Genomic DNA, 25,421 nt, shown 5'->3' with positions numbered 1-25,421 from the left:
CAGTTTCATTTCATGTTTGAGTTGAGTTATGTTATTTTGACCATTTGTATTAAACATTTCAATATAGCCTACAATGAGAAGATTCATAATATAGAACACCTATTTATTGTAATTACTCTTATTCCCACATTATATGTCAAACGTGTGAAACGGACTGCCCTTTAATTTCCATATACAAGCAGCGTGTAGATAGTGTGTTTCTATGTGAGAGCGGCTGCGTGCAGTGTGTTTGCCGGCTCACGTGGATGCCTCAAAACAGACGTCGAGAATTCCGGGACTTCCTGAAAATAGTGCCATGTTTTATGTGGATTTTTGGCAAAACAAACGAGGATCTATTTGTTTTGTGTGGTGGTTTAGATTGAATGTGACTACCTTTGTCTTTTCTTTTTAGCGGATCGATTGTCGTCAAATAAACAGTGTAGGAACATGTGATTATATGTTTCAGCCGTTACGCCTATCATATATCCCTCCGCTGTTTTTTGTCCCCTTTCAGACTGTTTTGGTCTTTTCGCTGTTAGCAACGGCAAGAACCTGAGATAGCTGTAAACCCGATTTGAGAGTAACGTATTTTTCTGTTAGGATTACACAACGAATTGACAAGAGGTCTAACACTCGTTTTTATTTTACGAGAGTGATTGTCACTTGTTGTCTTTTTATAATATTTTTTTCCCCCGTTTTTAACAGTAATTGTACAGATTGCTAATATAGATAGCAACTGTTAGCCAGCTAGTGTCTTAGCATCTTCCTCAAGAGGCACGTTGACATTACCCTGGTACCAGCTAGACACATTTTAGGATTGCTAACGTTAGCGAGCTGTCACACATCACACATCGCCCTATCGTCAAGGAATTGCGGTGTTAATTGGTCGTTTTCAGACGCTGTCTTTTATGGGATCACCATGTCAATGAAGGCCGGTGGAAATCGCAGCAAGCCCGGCGGTGGCAACACGGCTGGAGCCGGTGCCGGAGGAAGCGGAGGGGGAAGACAGAATCTGGGCAGGTCTGTGAAATAAAAACGTGAACTAAGCTAAATAAAAACACAGCAGCAGGGGCTAACGAGGCTATGTATTAATACTTGGACACAGTCACTTGCAACAGGGCCAGTTTTGAGAGATGACATCCCCGTTAAGTGGTCCAAAACTTGTACGCGTTTCTGAACGTTATGTGGGCCTTGCGACGTGTTGGTCACCTAACGTTATGCAGTTTAGCTAGCGAGGCCTGCCAGCTTGCCCCAATAATGTTGCAACTTCGACGTAACGTTACCTCCTCTTGCACGGTGGATAACACATCTCTGATTAAATGTTTAAGCATGTTTCAGTGGAGACACATATTTTCCTCCATGTGTGTAGCAGTGATGTTGCTTGCCAAGTGGCTGATATCAGTTTGCGATGAGCTTGGAGTCCATTTAGCTTGCGTTAATTAGCCGTTTGACAGCCCATGCTTGTAATTCAGTGCACTTGCCTCATTCAGTATTACAGTGGCTAGCTAAGGGAACAGCCCAGGGAATTTTGCAACGAAAAAGACTGCGATGAAACAGCTGTGTTTGTTGTCCGTTTACTGTAATCTATGTTGGTACGTAACCGCAACATTGCTGCAATGGGTTTGCCAAGAAATTGATAAAAACGTGTGGGCGCACGAGAGAAAGGGGGCGGGTGAGGAGGAGAAGAGGGAATTATAGACCGACGGGCTTTCAACCTTGACGTTGCTGTAGCTGCTCCTCTGAAATAATGTCCTTGAAGCATGACATTTCTGTACATGACATGCCGTCCTAAGATTAAGCTAACACAAACGGTCATTGCAGAAGCTACCTTTTATTTCTGGTGTTTATTTGGTCCGGCTTCTATCCACCGGTCACTAGGACAGTTCGTCCCATTCATTGTGTAGATCTTCATCCATTAAGGCCGTGCAAAGATGTTGTGGAATACGATAAGAACAGCTGGACTCATGCATACAAAATCAGCATATTTCAATTAGACTGGTTTATTTTTTATTATTGAGGAGCTGACTGTGTTCAAGTGAGCATATTGGCCAGTGGATATCATGTAAAGAGAGGTGCCATTACCTATCGAATCGAGTGTAAAAGCCTGGCCATGTGCCAGCTGCTGAACAAGGTGCATTTTAGGACATGCTTGGGAAAAATGTATGCTACAGAGTGTTTGGCTGAAGGCCCGTTGAACATTATTCCAACCAGGAACATATCCTGGAATCTGTGGGTAATTTCAGATTCTGCATACTCATAGCATTATCTATGTAATGCATTTGTCTATGTAACAATAAATGTACATTGTCAAGACATTTACATGTAGATTAAACAAGATAATACATTTATTATGATTCTTGGGCTTTGTATCATCTTAAGATGCACACCTCCATATGAAGGTAGATATGGTGCAAAATGCGAGAGCGTGTAAAACCTGATGTGAGCACTTGCAAAAAGAAAATCTGAGCTTGTGTGCATACATTTACACTTGTATAAAATATCCACGTAACTGTGAACCAAATGTACACTTGTATAAAATATCCACGTAACTGTGAACCAAATTTACACTTGTAAAAAATATCCACGTAACTGTGAACCAAATTTGAAGTCACAGAAGAAGAAAAAAGTGTTGTAGCTTGTAGAAAAAAAATGAATTTAGTGATGAAATGTTCACTTGCAGAAAAGTACATATTTTTATATTTTCCATTACAACTGCAACTTGGTTATTACAACCTCTCAAATCAGTCATTACAACTTGACGAATCTGCTCTGTGGCAGTATAAATCGACGAATCTGCGGTCTTGACTTTTGCTACATTTCTTGCTATAAACGTCGCAAAAGTAATTTTCACCTGTAGATATGGGGGGAGGGAGGGGGGTTGGAGCGAAGGGGCGGAGCTATCAGAACAACGACGCTTGGGTCAGTCACCGCCACAGTCAGGTCGAACCGGATGACTGCGGGGGGGCTAACGGTTCGTGTCGCTAACAGTCCGCTGACATGGCGCGTCAATCAACGGTAAGTTTTGCCCATTACTTTGAATATTATTATTGTGATTGAGGATTAAATCCGCTTTGAAGACCACCGTTTTATATCGTGCAGTTCAGCGGCAAAATAACGTCAGTTAGCCAGCTAACGCTAGCTTTGTTGAGTTTATGCTAGCTAAACAAGTAGTGGTTGTAGTCTACAGCTTTTGCACTAACGGTTGATAACCGTTTATGAAAATAAAACCAACTGTACTGAAATAATGACAAGTTTTATAATTGTCTTGGGCTCCTGCTGTGTTTTTAAAGCCTTTGTAAATTATCAATGCTATTTAGCTAACGTCGAAGTAGTGTATGTGAAATCATCCTCACAATAAGATGTGTGTATATTACAATTATTAATGTCATATTTCAAGATGATTACTTAGATATTACAATATGGTTCGTTGAGCTGGAGTTCATTATTGAGCTTACACGTTAACATCACAGTCATCTGAAGAACAAACCCAAACCTTGTTGTTTTTATTAATTGTATTACCAAATGGGTATCAAATAAACAGTAAGCATTGGTAACCCAACTTCCAAAGTTACAGTAAAATAAAAAGGACCCTGACTCGGACAATACACAATCCAACATGTTCAACAGAAGAGAATCAGTTATATTGTTTGTACACATGGTTCTTTACATATATATCTGTTTAAGGTGTCCAGGTGATGCAGACAGGCTGGACCAGAGTGAGAGACAGAACTGGACTCCTCACAGCAGTGAACTTCAGCACAGGTACAAAGACTCTTTTTTTCATACTGTACAAAGAATCAAGAAAAATATTGGTTTAAATAAATGAAGTATTGACTTTAATACACTGATATACATTCCATTAAACAATACTAAATACTAGTTCACCTACACATCAGTGAAGTTGAGGGTGTATTCCATGCAAAAGGTTACATTTAGATGTTAACAAGCAATATGACTTGGTCAGCTTTCTAATTTAATGTATTGAAGGCAAAGCTATTTAACACATAGTGAGAACTGCTACTATTTATCTCTCAATATTGTCTGTAAAAAACGTGGTAAAAGTTATTCTTTCAGTGAGACAACAGAGCAAGCTTCTACAGTTCCACTACGTTTTGATAACAGTTAAATATTATTTTGATAATAACATATATTTCAATGTTGATGAATTTAATACTGTTCATTCATAATCTGATTACAATTAAAAAAATTATTATATCAACAGCCCCTAAACACACCTCTTTCATAAATAACACACTTGTTCTGCAATAATGTTTTATGTTTCCTGTCATTTTTGTTAGGAAAGGACATGCCCGAAAGACACGACTCAGCATCTCCTCTTTCTCTGAGGGTCAAGAAGAACATCCAAGAGGAACATTAAAGGCTAATGTTATGAGATTTTAAGACCAGTACAGGACATTCACTAAGAAACTACTTATATTGTGAAAACAAAGATCTGTACACCGAATATTTTTGTAGTCTATCAGGACCATAATTTGTTTGACGCTGCCTGCACCTCAGAGAAGGGGTGGTTATCATCAGGCTTATAAAGTGTGGCGAAAAACACAGTCAGCTGATGGGATGCATCTATTTCCACATCTACACTCCATCAGCTGATTATTTCTATTTGCCTCGCTTTATGAGCTTCACATTACTTGTGCCTTGTACCGCAGAGTTTGCAACATCACAAATAAATGGGGCCAATCTTCAGTCAGATGTGAATGTGTAATCTAACATTTTCAGTAAGAATAATGGACAAAAGGAGTACAAATACAATTTATTGAAATGTGAACCAAAAGTTAATCAAACATGTTTTAAATAAAAAGCACATATGGACAGAAGGTGTAAACCTATTAAATGTATAAGTAAACACATTTAGTCAAATAACGTGACAGACATAGGCCTGTGCAGGTGGTATCAGCTATGGTATCAGTTTCTCCATCAGGCCTGGTCCTCCTCACAGAGGAAAGACCCTCAGTCCTCTCCAAACCAACAGACAGGACGTCCATCACACGGAGGTTTCTCCCTGAAGTCTCTGCAGCCCTCTGGACACCACGCTGTCTCAATCCGTCCACACTGAATATGAGAGGGGAAAAATGAAAATAATAAATGCTTTAGACAATAAGAAATATAAAGTTAACTGTTGAGTTACTCAGTTTTTTTAGATTATCAATACTATTACTGTATAACCAATATCTCAGGTTAAGAGGCACATTCAATTAAAGATTGGTCTTTAAATACATTTTGTCTTTTGAATTGTTTGTCTAAAGTCTAGGATCTAGAACTGGTACTTGTAGTTTTAATGATACAGTCTGGTTATTATGCTGTTTGGAGGAGGCATCACAGGTAAGAGTACTAACTAGCTACCATCACATGTACCTTAGCTTGACTTAAATGTATTAAACGTATAATTAAGTGATATCAAAATATAAATAACTAATGTCATGCAAACATATTAATATTTGCTTGATTCCAGAGTTGAATTTAACACAATTGCATACAAACGTGAAGGGATTTTAAGATTCTGAAGTCTTCGTTCTAAATAGAAAATAGCATGGATAATTTACAAAGGCTTTAAAAACACAGCAGGAGCCCAAGACAATTATAAAACTTGTCATTATTTCAGTACAGTTCAATTGGTTTTATTTTTCATAAACGGTTATCAACCGTTAGTGCCAAAGCAGTAGGCTATACTCAGGGTTGGGTTGTAACGGAATACATGTAACGGCGTTACGTAATCAGAATACAAAAATCAAGTAACTGTATTCAGCTCGCGTTACATTTGAAAAACGAGTAATCTGATTACAGTTACTTTCGTAAACCTGAAGTGAATACATTTTGGATTACTTATTGGAATTATTGGTGGAAAGATTTCCTCACAACATTTAATATTCATTACTAAAGGTACAGCCGAATCATCACAGCGCACAAAAACTTTTACCGCCGCAGATGGACCAAAAAAGGGGCGGGTCCGCTCAGTGAAACAATAACAACGAAACATGGAGGAACAATAGTCTGCGTTTAAGTCGTGTATGTGTAGAAGTGTGTGTGGTTAAAACACATCAGCCTGCGGTCGCTCTTTAGCCTTATGATTCTGAAAGTAAACACAGCGAAGGCGGTGCGTGAAAGGCACTGCACGCTCGGCTTCTCAGAGGCTGAGTTAACCCTCCCGCTGCCTCCTGGTGCTGCAGAGATTTCATGAAGTGAAGGTGGTTTTCCTTCTATAGCCGCGTTCACACTGCGGTACTTTTCCCACAAAGGTTCATGCGAACTTAGTTCATGCGAACTCTTTAGTTCGCATGAACTAAGTACAGATCGCGTTCACACCAGAAAAAGTTCCTGGGGGTGGATTAGGCAAATGAAGCCGCTGACGTCACTTCTTCTTCTTCTGCTTTGGGTTTACTGGCAGGCCGCAACCCACTTCACGGCGTATACTGCCGCCCAAAGTCCCCGGCCGGAAGTCCCCGGAGTTGGGGACTGGCTTCAGTAGAAGCTGCTGGGAGTCCCAGCAGCTTCTACTGAAGCCTTCCGAGTAAATCGCCAGAACGCCGACACCTCCTCATCTCCACCGCTCCCATGTTTTATTTTGTGTTGCCATAGGTTAGTCTCTCTGCGTTTCTGCGCTGGGCTAATGCTAATGCGAGGATAATAAAATGGCGGCTTCACAACACTTTTTGGGAGTTTTACGGGGCGTGGTTTGCAATTCGCCCAGCCAATCAGGAATATAGCTCTTTTCTCAAAAAAGAGCAGCTCGAAAGTCCCTGCTTTCTAGCATGGACTTTCGAGGGGGTAAAAAGGTTCGCATGAACTACTTTTAGTACCGGCTCTTTTTGGTGTGAACGCGATCATGAACTAAGTTCGCATGAACCTTTGTGGGAAAAGTACCGCAGTGTGAACGCGGCTATTAACACAGCTGTGGGCAGCAGATACTGTGAGTGTCACGGACATTAATTCATAGGTCAAGGCAGACTGGTGCACAGAGTATCCTGTTTTGCCAATCCGGTGCTTAAACAAATATAGCTCTACACCCCTGGCCGAAATGTCCTTAAAATGAAGTCCGAGTTCGACATTTTAATTCATGTCCTGCCAACACTGACAGGACAGAAGGCGTCACGCCCGTTCTAAGCCGTGTCCCTCACTCCTCACATCCCAAGCTGAATTCTCAAAAAGTGTATTATGTTGTTGCATCGTTTCAGATGTTATGTTTTAGTTGTGCTCTTGATAAGCTATTAAAACAGTAAAAACACGTTCAGTTTCTCCTGTTCATCAAAACATACCCATCTGTGATGGAAAAAGAAAGTAATCCAAAAGTAATCTGATTACGTTTTAAGACACGTAACTGTATTCGGATTACTTTCAGAGCCATGTAATCAGTAACTGATTACATTTACAAAGTAACCCTCCCAACCCTGGCTATACTATATTAATTACTGCTGCAGACTACAACCACTACTTGTTTAGCTAGCATAAACTCTAGCTAGCGTTAGCTGGCTAACTGACGTTATTTTGCCGATAAAATGCACGATATAAAACGGTGGTCTTCAAAGCGGATTTAATCCTCAATCACAATAATAATATTCAACGTAATACTGGGCAAGTAATGGGCAAAATGTACCGTTGATTGATGCGCCATGTCAGCGGTAGCGACACGAACCGTTAGCCCCGCAGTCATCCGGTTCAACCTGACTGTGGCTGTGTGAGTGACCCAAGCCTCGTCGTTCTGATAGCTCCGCCCCTTTGTTCCAACCCCCCTCCCTCCCCCACATCTACAGGTGATAATTACTTTTGCGACACATTTATCACAAGAAGTGTAGCAAATCAAGACCGCAGATTTGTCGATTTATACTGCCACAGAGCAGATTCGTCAAGTTGTAAAGACTGATTTGAGAGGTTGTAATAACCAAGTTGCAGTTGTAATGGAAAATATATTTAAAAAATATGTATTTTTCTACAAGTGAACATTTCATCACTAAGTTCATTTTTTTTCTACAAGCTACAAAACTTTTTTTTTTCTTCTGTGACTTCAAATTTGGTTCACAGTTACGTGGATATTTTATACAAGTGTATATTTGGTTCACAGTTACGTGGATATTTTATACAAGTGTATATTTGGTTCACAGTTACGTGGATATTTTATACAAGTGTAAATGTATGCACACAAGCTCAGATTTTTTTTCTGCAAGTGCTCACATCACGGCCCGTCCACACACGGGCATGAAAAAAATCTTTCAAAGCTTCGCCCATTCACTTGAATGGGGTGACGTAGAAGATTTTGAATCTTCGCCGAACTGCATTGTGGGGAGCGGAGCATGGCTTTCCAAGCATCGTGAGCATCAAAAGTTGAGCAATGTTCAACTTTTGATGCTCCCGATGCTTTCGAAGCTGGCATCAGCCAATCAAATCCCGTTTATGCAAATCCCACCAGTACAAGCGCTAGCCAATCAAACCGCGTGCAAGCTGGGAGAGCCAGACCGCAGTTCATTTCCTCATATTCCAAACGAGAAATTACGGTAGCAAATCACCCGGTTCTTTACGACCAGAACTATTTACCGGGATACAAACCGGAGGAACCAGGCATGGAGGGAGGTGGCAGAGACAGTGGGTGAAACTGGTAGGTTTTCGCCTGTTTGGGGAGTTTATATCCAGTTTACTTCGTTTTAACATTGCTATTGCTTTTTATGTCGGGGGTGGGAGATTCATGTGATTGGTTGTTGGTCGCAAAAAATTGCCAAGCTTCAGACACGCCCAGCATCAAGATTTTTTTCATGCCTGTGTGTGGACGGGCAGTCAGGTTTTACACGCTCTCGCATTTTGCACCATATCTACCTTCATACCTCCACCTCTTAATATTTCTACAATTCAGTCTACAGTTGTCCCCATTAAAGAGTGCTTTGTTTTAGTATGAAAGCAGGAACTTCAGTGATAATAGTTTGACAACAATGGCATTTTTCTTTCAGGGGAAGACACAGTGGTAAAGGCCCTGCTGCGGTAAGTAACTGGTTAACTCTCATAAATCAGTGGAACAAAGCTGCCACATGAATACAGTGTCAGTTTTCTATTTAAGGCAATTTAGTTTAAACATGGCACATAAAGGTCCTGAGAGAATGCATGAATTCAGTGGTAGGATATATGTTTATTGTTACGCATATTGAATTGAAAAAAAGTGACATATGCCTATCTTGCACAATTGTCTTTAGAAATAGGGAACAACAAAAATTAACTGTTTTTCCTTTAGGTCATTTTCAATGGTGTATATGCAAACATGAGGATGGTCCATGTCTTGACTTCAGTGGTGGTATGTTTGCTTTGTTTCTGTCATGTTAAGTTTTCTTAGATGATGTTCCAGTTACAGTGGGGCAACAAAGTATTTAGTCAGCCACCAATTGTGCAAGTTCTCCCACTTAAAAAGATGAGAGGCCTGTAATTTTCATCCTAGGTACACTTCAACTATGAGAGACAGAATGGGGGGAATAATCCAGGAAATCACATTGTAGGATTTTGAATGAATGAATTGGTAAATTCCTCGGTAAAATAAGTATTTGGTCACCTACAAACTCCACTATGGCCAAGACCAAAGAGCTGTCAAAGGACACCAGAAACAAAATTGTAGACCTGCACCAGGCTGGGAAGACTGAATCTGCAATAGGTAAGCAGCTTGGTGTGAAGAAATGAACTGTGGGAGCAATTATTAGAAAATGGAAGACATACAAGACCACTGATAATCTCCCTCGATCTGGGGCTCCACACAAGATCTCACCCCGTGGGGTCAAAATGATCACAAGAACGGTGAGCAAAAATCCCAGAACCACACGGGGGGACCTAGTCAATGACCTGCAGAGAGCTGGGAACAAAGGCTACCATCAGTAACACACTACGCCGCCAGGGACTCAAATCCTGCAGTGCCAGACGTGTCCCCCTGCTTAAGCCAGTACATGTCCAGGCCCGTCTGAAGTTTGCTAGAGAGCATTTAGATGATCCAGAAGAGGATTGGTAGAATGTCATATGGTCAGATGAAACCAAAATAGAACTTTTTGGTAAAAACTCAACTAGACGTGTTTGGAGGAGAAAGAATGCTGAGTTGCATCCAAAGAACACCATGCCTACTGTGAAACATGGGGGTGGAAACATCATGCTTTTGGGCTGTTTTTCTGCAAAGGGACCAGGACGACTGATCCGTGTAAAGGAAAGAATGAATGGGGCCATGTATCGTGAGATTTTGAGTGACAACCTCCTTCCATCAGCAAGGGCATTGAAGATGAAACTTGGCTGGGTCTTTCAGCATGACAATGATCCCAAACACACCGCCCGGGCAATGAAGGAGTGGCTTCGTAAGAAGCATTTCAAGGTCCTGGAGTGGCCTAGCCAGTCTCCAGATCTCAACCCCATAGAAAATCTTTGGAGGGAGTTGAAAGTCTGTGTTGCCCAGCGACAGCCCCAAAACATCACTGCTCTAGAGGAGATCTGCATGGAGGAATGGGCCAAAATACCAGCAACAGTGTGTGAAAACCTTGTGAAGACTTAAAGAAAACGTTTGACCTCTGTCATTGCCAACAAAGGGTATATAACAAAGTATTGAGATGAACTTTTGTTATTGACCAAATACTTATTTTCCACCATAATTTGCAAATAAATTCTTTATAAATCAGACACATGTGATTTTCTGGATTTCTTTTTTTTCTCATTTTGTCTCTCATAGTTGAGGTATACCTAGGATGAAAATTACAGGCCTCTCTCATATTTTTAAGTGGGAGAACTTGCACAATTGGTGGCTGACTAAATACTTTTTTGCCCCACTGTATGTCGAGCATGTATTTTTTCAAAAGACACAATGTTTGAACCGTATTGTGCCTACTTTAAATACATTTGCAACAGCATTATGTACTGCATACTGTATTTCCCCACATGCTCTTTTCTTAAAATGTCTACGCTGCTATAAACAAAGCCTGTGCAAACTGTAGAGACAGCTGGTTGCATAAACACAGCAGAGATTGATCAATCATTTGTCTTCTCACAGCAGATGGGTTTCTCAACTTGTTTTTGAATGTGTAAATTGACATTGGCACGAACATAAATGTGTTTCGCATACAGTGAATAATGCCAGGCCTATTTATTGCAGGGCACCAAGTGTGAGCTGAAAGTCAAAAATGGAGCAGTTTACGAAGGAGTATTTAAAACATACGGTCCAGAGGTAAGGATCAAACACTGCGTCCTTTCTAGGTGCTTAAATGGAGCTAGATATGTCATTTCCTTAGTAGCACTGCTAATGATTAAGGTTACTATACTGGGAAGATAGTGCCCAGCCAGCACTCAATAGCAGCTTCACCCCTGAGGTGGCTTGTGTAAAGATCGCCCTATCCATCTTCCCTTTTATGGAGTGGAAGTGTGTGGCCACCATCTTCCCTTTTTAAGTTGAAGTATTCTCCAATCCTTTCCCAGAGAGGAACATTTCATTCTGCACAAATGAGAAGCTTAACCTGAGTAATGGTAGACATTTTCTGTCCTGTTCACCATTGGTGTAGTGGGGATTTTTTTACTGGGTGGGCGGGGGTGGAAGAGACACTATGGACGCGCTCGTGAACTGTCAACGGGGGGGGGTACACTGTGGACCTCTGTCGCCTTTCAACGCAACTTCCATGATGCCGTTTAAAAAATATAATAATAAAAGGCAGTGCCGGCTGTCAGCGAACCGAGCCGGCCTTTCTGCGCGACTGTCACTCAAATGCGGGACATGGTCTCAATTTGTGGGACGCGGGACAAATTATAAAAATCCTGTGTGTGCAGTCCCGCACAAAGCGGGACACCTGGTCACCCTACACACACACACACACACACACGGTGCTGCCCCTCACACACACACACGCTTCAAATCAAGTTGCATAAATACTTGAGCTACGTTTTTATTATAATTACTTGAAATGTATTATGTTTTTGTCCTTATTACAACAAATACACACTTGCAACTGATAACACTGGCAATGATTTTATATTTATTAGATTATAAAAAAAACTCATGCTTCAAAAAAGTGGAGGCTCCAAATAAGTGGGGGGACGGCGATCCCCCGCGTCCAACGACCACTACACCACTGCTGTTCACTCTGCAGAGGTTTGGCTCTAACTTCAGTTCTTGATGGGATTTCAATTACCTCCATTATGCCCTATTTTCACACCAAACAGCAGCGTTGGTACTAAGGCTCCGTCCACACGGAGACGAAACGGGTTGTATCTGCTACAGTTCTCTATCGTATAGACCAGTGACCACCAACTGGCGGCCTGCGGGCCACATCCGGCCCGCCAGACATTCTCATCCGGCCCGCACGACGGGGGTGACTGTGGCGTTGGCGGAGAGGTTACTGCGTTCGCCCCCCACCCATTTCTTTGTTTACAACGTCTCGTGAGTAAGGTACCGGAGTCCAACAGCAGTACCGGAGTCCAACAGAGAGGCAGCAGCTGCGGGACAGTTGACTGTGTACTGCGAAACCTTCCCTCCCCTGAAGAAGAAGTGATCCTTCGTTGTGAAGAGTCTGGTTAATGCGCTCCGCACCACAGCAGTAGCCCCGCTGCGACAGAGTCCAACAGAGAGGCTGGAGCTGCGGGACAGTAGCCTAGAAGCAGGGTTGGGTTGTAACGGAATACATAACGGCGTTACGTAATCAGAATACAAAAATCAAGTAGGCTAACTGTATTCAGCTGGCGTTACATTTGAAAAACGAGTAATCTGATTACAGTTACTTTCGTAAACCTGAAGTGAATACATTTTGGAATACTTATTGGAATTATTGGTGGAAAAGTTTCCTCACAAAATGTAATATTCATTACCGGCAGAACTGTGTGCACACTGCACAGTGCTGCAGCATGTCTGTGAGCGAGAGAGAGATGCAGCGTGTCTGTGAGGCCCCGCCCCCGCACGCAGATGAGAGAGAGAGAGAGAGAGAGAGATCTCTTTTAAAATATATTGAAAGTTAGAAACGGAGATGGTTAGATAAAATGTGCAAGGTAACGTTTATGTAGCATTTCTATATTGTCGAAATGATGACATTTCATAACGGGATGAAATCAAAGTGAATGGCCTGCTGTTGCTGAATGCATGGGGCAAGTGACTGGAAAAAGTTTTAAAAGTTATTGCATCGTTTCAGATAATAAATAATAATGATAATTCATTCTATTTAGGGGCGTCTTTCAAAGCACCCAAGGACACCTTACAATTCATAACATATTCCAAGGAAAGGTTTTAAGACAGTACAAAGAATGCAGTCCGGGTGATGTTTTTTATGTGGGGTGCAGATGAGAGAGCTGTCCAGAATGACACCAAGATGTTGTGTTTGAGTTCTTGATAAGCCATGAAAACAGTAAAATAAGTGTCTCCTGTGCACCAAAACATACCCATCTGTTATGGAAAAAGAAAGTATTCCAAAAGTAATCTGAATACTATTTATAAAATTCTGGGCTATATCAAAATCGCTGGCCCGCGATAGTGTCTATTGGTTACATTTCGGCCCTTGGACAAATGTAGTTGGTGATCCCTGGTATAGACGGTTTGTCCACACAAGACCAACGCGGATAACGATAACGGGTCCCAAGGTGGGTAGATCTGCGGACGAAATGTTCTGGGGGGCCAAACGGCTCCGTGTGTACGCCCTATACGATCATTTCCTGATAACGATGACGCCATAGCCCCGCCTCTCCCCACCTCTGCTGCTCACCCCCGCGCCACCCGCGTCATTGCTGATGTGTTTCGCCAACAACAACAATGGCGGATCACAGGGTTGCTTTCGTGCTCCTGACGCTACTGACCATGCTACAGATGTTAGTGCAAAATCTACAGCTCCTCTACCACAACGATCAGCAACAAGTGGACATGGAGAACTACATGAACTACATGTTGCTAAATCCATCGCGGTGAATAAACAGAAGGGCAACCAGGCAACCATGCTCGGGGGGTCTTATTCGCTGCTTTTGGTGTATTTTGTGGCGGAAGTATAGCGCCACCTACAGGCCCGGCATGTGTACTACCAGCGGGTCGAGCAGTCTCCTGTGGATGGACACATTTCTGGTGCCGATTCCGTGTGGACCGAATACTTTTTTGATATCAATCTCGGTTCGTTTTAGTTTTCGTCTCCGTGTGGACTAAGTATGTTAAACCTCCCAGCTTTATTATAAGGTCTTGTGGCTAAATGTGAAAAGTGCTGGCAAGATATTCAAAAATGAATCAAATGTTGTGTGCTTCCACTGGTAAAAACAACCCATCGTTTTCAGACCCGAAACAAAGCATCACATTTGGCTTTTATTACCACAGTGTATACAAGCTGAATCTTCCAACATGCTAACATTTTCACCACCCATGAGTCAAACTAATTTGGTTGCAGGATTGTATTATATTTGCTAGTTGTTTACTCCTTTTGGTTGAAAAAAATGAAGGTCAGAATCTCCCCAAACTTATGTGGATGCCATTGAATGACCAGAACTCAATTCCTTGTCAATCTAACTTTCTTTATATATGCGGTCACATTTTTCAAATTGCTACAAAAGCAACAAAAGGAAAATATCTTTAATTTACAATTATAGAAGATGGAGAGAGACAGCAACACATATGTTTATAAGAAACTAGAACCAGAAAATGTTTGGCATTTTTACATAATTAAAAGATTAATTGTTTATTAAAATACTGCTAATTTAACTTATTTTCATACTAGTCAGCTAATGTGGTGCCTGATTGGAATGACATAATGCTTTTGCTGTAATTCAGATTCCCCTTTAATCTAATTAACCTAACTTCCTCCCTCAGTGTGACCTGGTTCTAGATGCAGCCCACAGAAAGAGCCCAGAGCCGAGCATAGCTCCCAGGAAAGAGGATATTGTGGAGAGCATTATATTCAAGGCCTCAGATGTCGTAGTGGTGACCTTCAAAGATGTGGACCTGAATTTTGCCAGGAAAGGTACTGAGGGCATATGGGGTGATACATATTATCTGGGCACATGAATAGAAGTCTTAGAAAACATATTATTGTACATACTTTAAACCCATAGTGCATAGACAACGTGAGTAGGTGAGTTTGATATCTAGTATTCATTGCACATACACAAACATAAACAGAGCTTAAGCCCATCATTGAATACAGACCACATTTGTATTAGCTTCAGACTGTATTCACTACGATGAAGTCCCAGTGGCTTTACCATGAGTTAAATTGTGTGTGTCCTCTCTGAGTGGCCAGTTATTGATGACTAACGTGATCTATTGATTGTTCCAAAGGCCTGCCCTGGTGCAGCAAGGACACTCAATAAAAGCTTAATGAGTCTTCTTCATCTAATTCATCTTGACCCATATCATTCTTCTACAATAATGGGCTTTGTGGGATGGTTTTATTTTCTCAAAATGAACAGGTAAAAAAATAGTGAGGATTTCGCCACATGATTCATGGAGATGGCACTACACTGGTGCCACTTGTTAAATACAATAGTAATCCTGTTAAATTCAATAATTGTGTACTGACTGGAAATTGAACAATGTTTTGCCATCTAAAGCACTGCCAATGTTAGTAGTATTATTTTGTTAAAATGTTATTTTGATTTTGAAGGTTTCATCTGAATAAATGAATTAAGGTGATGACACAGGACACAGCCTGACTAAAACCACTCTAGAGTTTTTTTAAAACGATAAACTGTGATCCCCTGTCAGTCATTCTGTCTGTCAGTCCATCTTCTGACTATCATCTCTCTCTGTCTGTCTCTCCTCTCCAATGCTCTAGTCCCCTCTGACACAGGTAATATATGACTGTTTTCTACTCTATGCACTCAAACTAATTTGAATCTCTTGGGGTCTGATTTGTGGCTGCTTCTTAAATTCAATTTTATGATATCATTTGGGGATCACCGCTTTCACGATACCTGAGAAAAACATCAAAAAGCCTCATCCATGTCAGTCCTCCTCCATCTGTTCAGCATTTGTTATCTTTTGACTGGATGTTGCTTTCAGTGGAAGAGTTGCCACTTGAACTAACACTAATACTGACTCAGCTGTCAGTCAAAGTTATGTTTCAAAATTAGATGTTTAGTTTTATTTGAATTAATCATTATTTAATATTTTTGGAAATAGCTCTAATGAAGCCTATATGCAGCCATGGTCACTCATGAACATGAGGTTCTGCTGCAGCGTTTTAATTGAACCTTACTGAACCAGAGCTCAGATTAAATCAAATCTAAATGGAAAAGAGAAAATATATTCATGATTCCATTGAAAGCAACAGATTGAAAATGTGTTGAACATTAGAACCCTAATTTACCTTCTAAGCATTGTATTGAAACTCAAATGAAGTTATATTTTATGAACCATATAAGGATGTTTAATTAATTTTAACCCTGAAGTCTGAGGTCATTTGACTGACTAACATCCACATGCATGTTTGCTTACCCCTCACTATGTTTAATTTGTAAATATTCCTTATTGAATGTGCAATTCCCTTAATGGACAGTGTGGATATAGCATATCAACCACCTTTACTAATATAACTCAGGCTTGTTCAGTGAACTTTAAATGCTTTGATGGATGCACAGTATTGTTGGATAAATTGGGATGGCTGAGTTATGTAACTCCAGGTGGCTGATGTGCTTAATGCATGCAGTCCATTAGTGCCAGTTCTGAGAATGTGAGTGTAGGCTAGTGCTGACCATAGACTGTATATATGGTGCTGACATGGGATTAGAGTTCCTTTCAGATATTTGCTTTTCTTTGAGCATGCCTGTACGTGGTTATGGTTGAGCCATGTATGATTCGGTACCGTTCACGTTTGAAACTGGAATTCAGTACCCAACGGTAGTTTTTTTTTTTTTTTTTTTTTAGAACTTCATATTTTCTGTAATAACAAAAAGTAATGTCAGTTGTGATAATCAGTCCATAGTTCAACATTTCAATATCGTTATTTAATTAGAACATCTTTTTATATGTTCATAGCATTTTACACTGCACACACTCCCAAACTTGGCCTTGTAGACATTTTGACAAACCTACATTTTATTCACAAAATGCTTTACCATTATGTTAGCACCTTAGTGGTTTGATTAGTACATATTTTTACAGGCCGATGCATTAATTGGGAACTCGCTCTTTGCCTTTTTCACAAGGCTGTTTTCAAATTCTTGCTCAGTCGGAACATTTGATCCTAGTTGGCTTTACCACGACTAGCTCAAGCAAAAGCTTTGCATTTTTTGAAAAGATTCTATTTCCCAATTCAGTTAGATCCATGCCTTTATTGAGAGTGGGTGTGCCTGGTGAACCCACACTCCTTCCCCACAAATAGACCCTTGCCTTGAAAGCATGCAGAAGAAGCTCTTAAGGCATGAGTGCTTTCCTGCATAAACAGTGAGATTGCAGCCATGTGATGTGACCATCATGAGCTTATGCGGATGTGTTTTTGAGTGTGTGCGCTGTACAGAAATATGCGTTCTTTGTCTGTGCCGCAGACAACTTCACAGATGCTGCAGTGAGCGGTAAGATCAATGGCGAGCATAAAGAGAAGGATCTAGAGCCCTGGGATGGAGGAGAGACCCACAACTCTGACAGCCTGGAGTCTCTTGACACCGATGTCGTAAGAAAACAGACACCGACACAACAAATGCATTAATGCTGTATAAGTTACTCCATAGAGTCCATACAGGCCCTCATATGATGAGTTGTGTCTCTAACAGGGACACAACTCATCTGATCCACAGCATTGATAATGTGTTAATAGACCTCTAGTGAAAATCTTTCTTTTCTGCTTCTCTCTCTATATCAGTCAAATGGGTGGGACCCCAATGACATGTTTAAATACAACGAGGAGAAGTATGGAGTGTTGTCTACATATGACAGCAGCCTGTCCACATACACGTAAGCCTTTCTATGTTTGTGTTCTGCTCTGTATGCATCACTTTGTTTATTCTGTACTATATCATGCCTTCTCCTGTATCGACGACATCTACATGTCATACTCCTTATACTGTATTTTGTAATAAAATAATGAATTCTGAATTTATTGTCACAATGTCTGAACATAATCTTGCTATGACATCTTCTGATAGAAGTAAAACATGATATCAGTCCTCCCCAAGTCCCTCCATCAGCCTGCTGACCTTGTCTGACCTTGTCTGACCTGTCCTTGTTTCCCAGGGTCCCCCTGGAGAGGGACAACTCGGAAGAGTTCCTCAAAAGGGAGGCGCGTGCTGCCCAGCTGGCCGAGGAGATCGAGGGTAGCGCCACATACAAGGCCCGCGTGGCCTTAGAGAACGATGAGCGCTCTGAAGAGGAGAAGTATACTGCTGTGATGAGAGGGGATCGGGAGACCCACACACTGAGCAGGTGAGACCAGGACACACATAGACACTTAAGGGCCAATACAACATTAAAATGGTTTAATTGCAGATTGTTCATTTTTATTAGTTCTTCTTGTTTGTAATTGGCTCATGATGCAATGCCAGCTCCTTTTTAAAATGCTTCAGCACAACACTGCAACATTAACATAGTTTATACTTTATATAATAAAAGTGAATTTATACTATATATTTGTATTGTCATTATTATTATCATTAAATATGCATTCTTTAAAGTTATAGCACTGGCCTTGTCTGTTTGCAATCTTAATGGCCTGTAGATGTGTTGGAGCAGACATCATTCATGTTTTATTGTTGTAAATCATTCAATATCATATTACTTGTCCTTTTTAACAAACCGCTGCATAGTTATGCATTAAAATTGACTATAAAATCAGAGATGAATTTTCATCATAGAGCAGTTATACAGTATCTTAATAAACATAGTACCTGTGGAATAAAAAGAGAATCCTACACACTTGTGTACAGAGTTTATTTCCACGGCCTGATATCTTAATGAAGACTTTACAAGTGAAGGACATTTGTACTTTATGTACGTAGATTTTATTTATAGTTGCATGCCATGCAACACGAAGAATAGTACCTACATGTGTAAACCTAATGCCTGCAGTCTTAAGTTATTCCAGCAAATACACTAAGTACACATAGGCAAACCCAGAAAAATGACTTCTTAGTAATTAAAAAAACATGCTCATCTTGGCTGATGAGAACTGATGTCTTTATTAGGATCCCCATTAGCACTAGCATGAGCATTGGCTATTCTTCCTGGGGTCCTCACACACTCAAAACATACATAAACATACATACAACAAAATTAAAACAAAACAAAACGGCTCATAATTTCATGCAATTTACAGTGAAATGAAGTGGAAACTAAAATGGTCATCCAATTATCGCCATCCTAAGGCCAAACAAAAGTAAATACAAATAAGTGTACATAATAATATATGCATATATAGCCACAGTTCAAATTTACTTTATAATACTTAAATATTTTTTAGCAACCTTTTGAAATGTACTTGAGAATTTTCCTGAATTATGTGAACCGGTAAAGAGTTCCAGCTGATCATGGCTCTGTGTACATGACTGTTTTCTGTCCCATATTTGATTTAGATTTGGGTAATACAAACCTTCCTTCTATTGTATGTCGTGTTTGATAGTTATGTTGTGCATATTGCGCTATAAACCTTTGTGATAATATATCTGTGAGTCACTGTAATATTTCTGACAACATTTAATAAAATATAAGTTGACCTCTGTCTGACAGTTAACCATTTCAGTGTCTCCAGCATTTCAGTGACTCTGGTTCTGTAGGAGCACTGCAGTACACATCGTGCTGCCTTATTTTGTGCTACTTGTAGTTTGTTTAAATCTTTTTCAGCAGCACTAGACCATATAACCAAAAAATAATCAAGCTGCGACAGAACCAAAGCATCCAAATCTTGTCTACTGACATCCATAGGCAAATATTTTCCAATTCTTTTTCCAATTGACACACCCCTTCCCATTTTACATACAACATTATCAATTTGTTTAGACCAAGATAATTTATAATCCAGGTGTTTTGCCTAGCAATGTTGTTCAATTTCATTATGGTTTAAATGTAGTTGCAATTTTGGTTCACCTTTTAACTGATGATTTGATCCTATTAATAACTATTTTGTTTTTCCCGCATTAAGTACCAACTTATTATTTATGACCCACTCTGATATCAGTCGTAGATCTTTATTCATAACATTTGTCAACTCTCTTGTAGTTGATACTGCATAATATATTGTTGAGTCATTTGCATACATTACAATTGTAGCTTTTTCTAACACTAATGGTAGGTCATTTGTAAAAATAGAAAATAAAAGTGGTCCCAACCAACTACCCTGAGGTACTCCACAAGTGACTGTTTTCATCTTTGAGAGACTTCCATTAAAAAAAAAACAGTTTGACTTCGATTTGTCAGGTAACTTTCTAACCACCTCAGCGTTTCAAAATTAAAACCATATTGTTCCAGCTTGTGTAATAACAAAGAATGGTCAATGACATCAAAAGCAGAACTAAAATCAAGTAGTACTGCACCCACTAACTTCCTATTATCTAGTTCGCCCTTCCAGTCATCTGTCATTTGTGTTAAAGCGGTGCATGTGGAATGGCCAGGTCTGTAAGCATGTTGATACACAGTATTAAGTTTGTTACCTTCAAAGTATTTTTGTATTTGATTGAAAATTATTCTCTCCATTATCTTTGCTAATGCTGGTAATAAACTTATTGGACGGCTATTTGTACCAGAAAATGGTCCAGCAGGATTTTTTGCGAGTGGAATAATTTTTGCTATTTTCCATGCCTGTGGGCAAATACATTTATCAATACTCAAATTTATAATATGACAGATAGGCTCTGCAACAAAATTAGCAACATATCTAATAAATGAACCAACTAAATTATCCACTCCTGGTGGTTAATCATTACATACTTTTTCTATTTTAAATGTACACTTCTTATTTTTCATAATTAAATCCTTTATTAGAAATGTGGAGTTACTATTTATAGTTTGATTCATATTTCTCCTCAAATATTTTACTTTATCAAGAAAATAATCATTCAGATGATTAGCAATTTGTACTGGTTTTGTCAAAAATGTCCCATCCACCTCAAGATATGTTGAGGTGGATTTCGGCTTACGGCCAATCATGCCATTCACTAAACTCCACAGTTTTTTCTTGTCATCCTTTATCTCTTTAATTTTATTTCCATAATACAACTGTTTTTTATTTTTATTTAATGCTGTAACATAATTCCTTAACCTTCTATAAATGTGCCCATCTGACTCATAACTTGATGAAAGAGCTAAAATGTTTTGCATCATCTCTTTGTTTCATTAGATCCCTTAATTCCTCATTTAACCAGGGTGCTCTAAAGTTCCTTACAGTCTGTTTTCTAAGTGGAGCATGTTTATCAATCACCTGCATAAATAACAAATTAAAGACATCAAGAGCATCATCTGGATCGACTTTCTCAAAAACATGTTTCCAACATATCTTTTGAACATCCTTTATAAATGACTCTTCACTAAAATATTTCATTGATCTCCTCACAATTACTTTTGGTCCTGCTTTTGGCACCTTTGTCTTTCTCACGATAATTATTAAATTATGATCAGAACACCCTACTGGAATTGATATTGCCTGAGAACATACATGGCTAAAATTAGTAAATATATGATCAATACAAGTTGCACTTTTTGACCCATCTTTCTTTATGCATATCCTAGTAGGTTTAGTCACCGTTTGTACCAAGTTACATGTATTAATTATTGTCTGCAGCTTGTTTTTAAGGGCACAGTGCAACATATTCCAGTCAATATTTAAGTCTCCGATAAAATAAATCTCTGTCAAGATCACAAACTTTATCTAACATTTCACATAATTTGTCTAAATAAATTAAGTTTGCATTTGGAGGCCTGTAACAACATCCTACCAACAAAGTTTTCAAGTGTGGTAAATTAATTTGCAACCACTGCAAGTACTTCAATATCAGCAGACATCAAATCATATCTCACTTTAGCTGGTATTTGCTTTTGAATGTATACTGCCACCCCACCTCCATATGCATTCCTGTCCTTTCTAAATATTCTATATCCATCAATGTCCACAGCAGCGTCATTAAATGTGTCATCTAAGTGAGTTTCAGATATTGCTAACAAATGAATACCACATGATAATATTTCCTCTATCTCAGACACTTTATTTCTTAGACTACATATATTTATGTGAGCCAATTTAAACCCTTTACTTGGTAACTTATTCAACATTAAGATGGCAATTTAAATGTTATCTCTTTTTCACTTCCTATCAAAATGAGAGCTGAACTAAAACATACATGTAACACAATTTCAACCACACACACCATCACATACATAACCCAACATTTATCTGCACATAGATTGCTATAAATGTGCATACTCACTCGCTCAATTAGACGAGCCTCCCGGTAGCTCCCAAACATTTTTAAATAATAGTATGAAATAGATTCATGGTAATGTCTCGCAACACTAGATCTAATCAATACATCAAAATTATATTTTAGGAGGAATGAACAACAATAGAGACCAGTTAAAATGTGTCTCTATTCAAAATCTAATAAACATAAATTCATACTTGCAGATGATGAAGTAAATAACTTCAAATAAATGAGTAGATAGTGAATATTGGCCTACAAGAAAATAAAACAATTGTGGAAATCACCAAAACTGCAACAATTCCCATTTTCTTAATACAATTAATTTCTTCTCCTAATATGTATAATCATACCATCTATCAGGTCATGTCCATCAGTCATTTCCCACCTTCATTTCTGGTTTGAACTGAAACCGGGCTTATCACTGTTTTATAGAAATGCTCAGCTTCACTACAGTCCCGATAAAGTTTGGTTTGTCCATTGAAGGTTACGATGAGCGTTGCGGGGAACAATAGTCCATGCCTCACCTCAGCCTTGCGCAGCTTCATCCTGACGTCATTGAATAGGGCTCTCTTCCTGGCAATATCCGGAGTAATATCAGGAAATATCTTCACTCGCATGTCACGGAAAAGAATCTCTCCCTTGCTTCTTGCCAGCTTCAAGATAGCTTCCTTAGCTTGATATCTCTGCATAGTGACAATCATAGGTCTGGGTCTCAAATCAGTCCCCTGCCCAATCCTGTATGCAATCTCGACTGCCGGTTCACATGAGAGCTCACCTCCGAACACCTCCTTTTAAAAGTTTGTCACAAAGGCAATGGGATCGCTCTTCTCAATGTCCGTTTTCAGTCCAATCACACGTAGATTGAATTTTCTGCTTTGAATCTCCATCCTCTCTATTTTGTCTTTGAACTCTTTGTTTTCCTTCATTAGATTGCCATTTGCGGTTTCAAGTATAGCAACCCTACAATCCATGTCGGTTATCCCCTCCTCCATATCACCGCGCTTCTGACAACATGAGTCAAGTTCTCCCTTTTAAAGCATCAAGCTGTGGCTGGAATTTCTCGAAAGCAGCCCCTATCTCCTCTCTTATTATGGAGCGTATTAGTACCGACAGCTCCGAGTGGTTCACCTGCGAGGCCCCGTTCTTCATGGCGTTCTCCTCTGCTGCTTGTGTGTCACTCACTCCCGAAAGACCGCTGCTCTCATTCAATGGCACTTTAGCCTTTTTGTTTTGTTTCTTCGGTGACATTACATTCCCCACATCGTATTTCGCTATAAACTTTGAGTGATTAACTTGCTCATCTGATCATAACCTGATTTCTCAAAAAGTTTGTTACGGGAGCTACACGCTCTCAGACTTCACACACAACTTCCGTGCACGCGCATATCATGAAACAACAATAGTTGTAGTTGAATGTAATAATGTAGAATGAATTCTTCCCTCCTTAATTATCTATTATCGTCAGATGTATTTGACTAAACCATTTGCCTGTGTGTGTCTGTATGCAGAGAGAACAAGTACATTCCTCCGGGTCAGAGGAGCAGGGAGACGATGTCCTGGGGCCCGGGACGTCAGAACCCATCTCGCCTGGCTCAGAGCTCAGCGGGCCCCTCGGCTCCTCGAGCAGGACCTCACGACTACAGTCCCAGCGCCGGGCCGGACCAGAGGGTGGTTAACGGAGGTATGTTTAATAAGTCACACACAAACCTATGGGGCTACATGCTAAATTCTAAACAACCACATACTACAGAGGGCCAGATACTGTTCTCTCCCATCCTGTCCTTTTACTGATTTAAAGCCAGTTCTTAATCAGAGTCTGGGGGATGTTCATATTCGTTGTTGCTGTTAAAGGTCCCATGTCATGGCCATTTCCACTGATCATAATTCCATTGTTGAGGTCTACTAGAATAGATTTATACTGTGCAATTTTCCAAACTCACATTGGTTTCGCATACAACATCTCTGTAAAGTATGTGTATTCACTCTCTCCACTAAACGGCTCGGTGCAGCTCTTGCCCCCCCCCTCCCTGTGAGCCCAGTGTGCTCCGATTGGTCGGGACCAGTCGGGACGTTGTGAATCGCGCTGAGCTCCGTGGAGGTGTGATTTCCTTGTTTAGCGATACACAGCGAAACACAGCCAAACTCATCCTGAGCACACACAAAGTCACAGCCGAAGTAAAAACAATAAGTGTGGCTTGATATTGAGTAAGAAAAAGGTTGATAAACGCTGTGAGAATGGGTCTGCAGAGAGAATTTCGCCGCAATCCCACCTGTCTGTTATCAGCCTGCGGCCAGGGAGGAGAAATCAGCAGAGCTGCTTGCACTGATGCGGCTTTCACACCAGCGCTTTTCCCTTTCTAGCTCCGAGCGGGAGCTTTACTAGTTCAGCTCCGGTTTCCCTTTTCAGCTCCCGCTCTGTTCACACCGCTCACTGGCGCCCCAGAGCTGCCCCTGCTGCGTCATGGCGTCACCGTTTACATCGCTGATTTGCTCCCCAACGGAAGCCATTACGGCGCTCACAACAACAACAACAACAACTGCGTCGGGTCGATGATCGTGTTGCTTTTAATCACACGAAGCCAGAATAAATTGAATAACGACTTCTCCAACCTTATACTTTGCTCTAGAGTGCCGTGGTTCATTGTTTATTAATGTGTTTCTGCAGCATTTACCGACGGCTGCAGTGCTGGCTGCTCTTCCACTGGAGTTTATTCTCCCGTTAGCTCCCGGTTAGCTCACCGGTATAAAACGGGTGATGTTAGCATAGCAACCGAAGCTAAACTGACTACTTGCATCCGATAGCTGCAATAATACAAAACAACACGTCTGCCTCTCTCCACAATGATCGATAACAGTGAACGGATGGTCAAAGTAAGGTACAAATAAACAGAATCACACGAAGCCTGGTTAGTGTTGCCTGACTTTATAAAGTGTGTTTATAAGCACACTGCTTGTAGGCAGGTATGACAGTCGACCCATGTTCAGGGGAGGTGGGTTTAGTTTCCTGCACGCCTCGACGTAGAGAGACGTAAGCGACGTCGCCTCTTAGCTCCAAAGCTCTTGCCTCTGGACCGACAATTTTTTGGAGCTGGAAATGAAGCGGATTCCGGAGCTAAAAGCCGGCGCCGCTG

General features: G+C 40.4%; 1 protein-coding gene and 1 long non-coding RNA gene across 7 annotated transcripts in view; both read left to right on the top strand.

Annotated features, from left to right (window-relative positions):
- The first annotated feature begins 237 nt into the window (after positions 1-237).
- Positions 238-25,421, top strand: part of atxn2 (ataxin 2) — a 45,353-nt gene continuing 20,169 nt past the window's right edge. For all 6 annotated transcript variants that reach the window (XM_034090957.2, XM_034090955.2, XM_034090953.2 and 3 more), the window contains exons 1-10: positions 238-999; positions 8,934-8,964; positions 9,212-9,271; positions 11,093-11,164; positions 14,759-14,909; positions 15,723-15,737; positions 17,434-17,558; positions 17,748-17,839; positions 18,119-18,307; positions 23,799-23,971. In XM_034090957.2, the coding sequence (XP_033946848.1) occupies positions 899-999; positions 8,934-8,964; positions 9,212-9,271; positions 11,093-11,164; positions 14,759-14,909; positions 15,723-15,737; positions 17,434-17,558; positions 17,748-17,839; positions 18,119-18,307; positions 23,799-23,971 (1,009 nt within the window). In that variant the 5' untranslated portion in view covers positions 238-898. The remainder of the gene's footprint in view (positions 1,000-8,933; positions 8,965-9,211; positions 9,272-11,092; positions 11,165-14,758; positions 14,910-15,722; positions 15,738-17,433; positions 17,559-17,747; positions 17,840-18,118; positions 18,308-23,798; positions 23,972-25,421) is intronic.
- On the top strand, positions 2,905-4,380 carry LOC139434487 (uncharacterized). Its single transcript, XR_011643836.1, has 3 exons — positions 2,905-2,994; positions 3,664-3,741; positions 4,278-4,380. It is a non-coding gene; the product is annotated as an uncharacterized lncRNA (long non-coding RNA).

Source organism: Pseudochaenichthys georgianus, chromosome 9 (genome assembly GCF_902827115.2).
Source record: "Pseudochaenichthys georgianus chromosome 9, fPseGeo1.2, whole genome shotgun sequence".
In the NCBI taxonomy this organism is placed as follows: Eukaryota; Metazoa; Chordata; class Actinopteri; order Perciformes; family Channichthyidae; genus Pseudochaenichthys; species Pseudochaenichthys georgianus.
This window is presented reverse-complemented; position numbering and strand designations above follow the sequence as displayed.